We start from the raw sequence: 4,145 nt of genomic DNA, 5'->3' as shown, positions 1-4,145 counted from the left end.
CTAAGACAAGGCTGGCAGGGGCTCACTGGGTCCGACAGGAAGGGGCGGGCCTGGTGTGAGTGTGGGGGACTGGAGACCAAGAGGAAGGGTGGGCGTAACTCGTATCTAAGAGTGTCAGAAGGAAAATGTCCTCAGGACAGAGGGAGAGAGAGAGAGAGAGAGAGAGAAAGAGAGAGAGAGAGAGAGAGAGAGAGAGAGAGAGAGAGAGAGAGAGAGCCTCCTCTTGAATTTTTATGCTATTTCCCACAATGGAAAGGACAGGTCTTGCTTGTTAACCCACTGCTTCAAATACCAGACTCTGCAAACACTCACAGACACAAAGAAAAAGTTAAAAATGTGTCCTGACTACCTGTGCATCTCATTATTCAGCCAAATCAAGATGTAAAATTAACTGTCACAAATATTGCATTGTTCTGGAGACTGGTGAAACCTACCACATCCACTTCTGTTTGTCACTGTGAGAACCCCATGAACACTGATTGTATTTATGGGCATCTTTGAGCTTGCTGTACCCTCATTTCCATTGACATGAAGTCTAACGAAAAATACCTGTGTAACGCTCACATCCATTAATATCCTTGAGGATGGTTTAGGGAGCAGACATGGGGCTTTTTTAAGCATTCTCATTCCGTAGTTATTTGAGGACATAGTTGCTATTTTCATGTCAAAAGATTTTTGCACAAGTGAAAAAATTCAAAAATTTAAATTTTGGGAGGTACTTGGTATCTAACTTGGGAACTTGCACTTGTGAGGAAGGCAGCAACACAAATAAGCTAAATATCTGGCCGCCCAAATTTAATTTAAATGTAGGCCTCAAACTATAACACCATTCTTGGAGAAGAACTTAAGGAAGAGACCAGGAAATCATTCACCTCAAAAGTTACAATGAAAATCCTACACCTTAGTGGGGCTCCAACAAATCAACGCACTCGTGACCTTTAAGAATGCTCTCTTGACCTCCTTGTTCCTCAGGCTGTAGACCATAGGGTTCAGCATGGGGATCACCATGGTATAGAACACAGAGGCAATTTTGGCAGTGTCCATGGAAACACTGGAGCTGGGCTGCAGGTACATGAAGATTGTAGTCACATAGAAGATGGAGACGGCAGTGAAGTGGGAGGCACAGGTGGACAGAGCCTTGTGATGTCCTGCAGCTGAGTGCATCCTTAGGATGGTGTGAAAAATGAAGACATAGGATGTTGAAATAACCAGCATGGCAAAAAATATTTGGATGTTCGCATCATAAATAACAACGAGCTCAGTAACCCTTTCATCAGAGCAGGACAGAGCCATGACTGCAGGAACATCACAGAAAAAATGATGGATCATATTGGAGCTGCAAAAGGACTGACTGAAGGTTTCCCCAGTGTGGACACAGCCATTCAGGAAACCAAGGACATAGCAGCCCATGACGAGACCCGCACACACACTGCTCCTCATGGTGGTGGTGTAGTGCAGGGGCTTGCACACTGCTGCATAGCGGTCATAGGCCATGGCAGTGAACAGATAATTTTCTACACAAATGAGGGTTGCAAACAGAAACATCTGTGCAGCACAGGCATTGTAGGAAATGACCTTGTTCCCTGTAAGAAGCCGAGCCATGACTGAGGGAGTGACAACTGAGGAGTAACAGAAATCCACCAGGGACAGGTTACCCAGGAAAAAGTACATGGGAGTGTGCAGACGAGGGTCCAGGAGGATCAGCAGGAATCCCCAGGTTGAGGAAGGTGATGAAGAGGAAAACCTGCAGGTGTGGGTCATCGGTGAGTCCCAGCAGGAGGAACTCGGTCACCTCTGTCCTGTTCTCCATCAGTGCTGTCCAGAACCTCTACAGGTGCTGCAGCAGTGAGAGGGGAAGATACAGGAACATAAAGAAACTGAACTGAAATCAGAAAGTACAAGAACTATTATGTAGTGTGTAATCTTTTTTTTGGTACGGGAGATTGAACTGGGGTCCTTGTGCTTGCGAGGCAGGCCACCGAACCACTGAGCTAAATCCCTGGCCCTGTGCAGTGTGTAATCTTAGATTAATTTTGAGGTGAAGATTCTCCAGAGGTATTTTGTTTAGAGGTCCCTTTGATCCAGCTCTTTCCTGCTTGCTATTTTTGCCTCAAAACTAACAGGATCTTACCAGAGTGAAACATGTACACCCATGTACACAGTGGCACAGTTTGCAATAGCTAAAGTTTGGAAACAACCCAATGTCCGAACTTCTGCAGAGTAATGAAAATGTGTTTTTTTAAAAAAAATAAAATGGAGCAATACTCAGCCTTAAAAAAAAGAAAGAAGAGACATTTGTAAATAAATGGATGCACATTGAGGCCATACTCTTAATGAAATAAATAGGATACACATTTGTAAATACCAAATATTATCTGTAGGTGAGGAACTGAAGTGGAAATAAGTATCAAAATGTCTAATGGATAATGTGAACTAGGAAGAAAAAGACGGAAAATAGGAAGGTATGGGAAAAGAAAAAATATGAGAAATGGAAAAAATGGAAACAAAGGCTCTGAAAATATGGAGGGGTTGAGGGGTTGAGTGGTTGAAAGGAAGGCAGGGGAATGCAGAAAAAAAAGATACAGGATACATCATGTAAAGATACAAGTTCCCAATAATGAATGTAACTGTATTGTACACCTAAAGTATACCAATAAATTTAATGAAACAAGAGAAAGAAAACATAGCTGATTCTACTAATAGTAGTAGCTTTACAGGGTTTAAAATCTTAAAATTTTAATGGATCGTCTATGTCATGTAGAAAACTTTAAATTTGTAAAATGCAATACACAAGGTTTAATACAGTAACTTAACCAGGAATTCCGTGGATGCATCTATGAGCAGATCGACTCCTCCTGAGCGCAGGATAATCTGACACCATCAAGTTGCTCTCCTACCATAAACCCATCCGGCCACGTCAGATGTACACCACTGTGTCCCCAGTGATGCTGTGCTTTGGATTTGTTGTTTCTCTCATGTGAGCTATGAATCACAAGAGCAGGGGTGGCTCATTCTCACTATACAGCTGTGAAACGGCAACCTCTGCTCTGCACCCACCCTGGACCGTGACGTATGCCGACTGGGCTTGAGGGCTGAGGGTTGGAAGTGAGTTCGAGTCTGACTGAAATTACCTGAATTTGTAATTACTCATTTTCTCCTTTCTTTCAAACTCAGTCTTGAGCTTTTATAGTGAACTGATTTAATGGTTATGTGTTAATTTCATCTGGAGCTAAAAGTATCCACAAACACAAAAACCATGAAATGATCAATTCTTCAATAACAAAATGTCTCAGTGTTAACAGGTCCTGAATGAAGCTGGAATCCTCTGCCCGGTCTCCTAGTCCTTATCAGCACCTCAGCTCCCCTTGTTGACAGTGAATCCTTAACAGCACCAGCTGTTGATCAAGTTGGAGAAGAGCTGACTCCCGACCCTCATGGCTCCTCTCTGGGCACAAGGAGTGTGGGGGGGTCACTGGGGTGGTGCACGCGCCCTGGTGCAGGGGAGACCAGGGAGGGAGGAGCAGTGGATACAGCAGAGCAGAGAGTTTATGCTCTGAGGGACACACGTCAGCCACACCGTTACCTCTCAGCTTTTGTGAGTCCTCTACGGACTGCACTGAACATGATTTGCCATCTGCACTAGCCATTGTGAGTCCTCCGTGGACTGCACTGAACATGATTTGTGATCTGCACAATAAACGGAGCAAGGAGATGGACTTTCAGGCATTATTGTGAGAATGGAAAAGGAACTAAGGACAGTAAGATGATGGGTGTAAAGCACATCCTGATGAGACCCAGCTCTCAGGCTCTCATTAGGTTGGAACAATGGTTGTGAAGAAGTTTGACCCAGGTCGGTGACACTGAGGCTTTGGTGGCAGGTGACTTGAAGTTTCCCTCCCCAGTTTCCCCTCCCCACACGAGGACCTCTGAGATTCTCTGTGCTCTCCGGGGCCTCAGGGCCTCGCTCTCCTCCAGGGAGGTGGTCGTGGCTGCTGAAAATCCACAAGGGTCAGGCTTTGTGGAAATCCCATTCTTGGAAACCGTATTGGCGAATGAGAATTAGTCTTTTGCCTTCAGCTCAGGCTTTCATTCGCAGCTGTTTCCATGTAACAAATCCCAGAGAGCAAGCTTTGAAACTGTCCAGT

General features: G+C 44.6%; 1 protein-coding gene across 1 annotated transcript; it reads right to left on the bottom strand.

Annotated features, from left to right (window-relative positions):
• Nucleotides 1–894: 894 nt before the first annotated feature.
• LOC104868447 (olfactory receptor 5B3) lies at nucleotides 895–1,810 on the bottom strand. The gene is given in 2 exon segments (XM_010633204.2): nucleotides 895–1,708; nucleotides 1,710–1,810. Coding segments are annotated over 2 exon segments (915 nt in total).
• Nucleotides 1,811–4,145: the final 2,335 nt, after the last annotated feature.

Source organism: Fukomys damarensis, unplaced genomic scaffold, assembly GCF_012274545.1.
Source record: "Fukomys damarensis isolate Sample0158 unplaced genomic scaffold, DMR_v1.0_HiC HiC_scaffold_27, whole genome shotgun sequence".
NCBI classification, from domain to species: Eukaryota; Metazoa; Chordata; class Mammalia; order Rodentia; family Bathyergidae; genus Fukomys; species Fukomys damarensis.
This window is presented reverse-complemented; position numbering and strand designations above follow the sequence as displayed.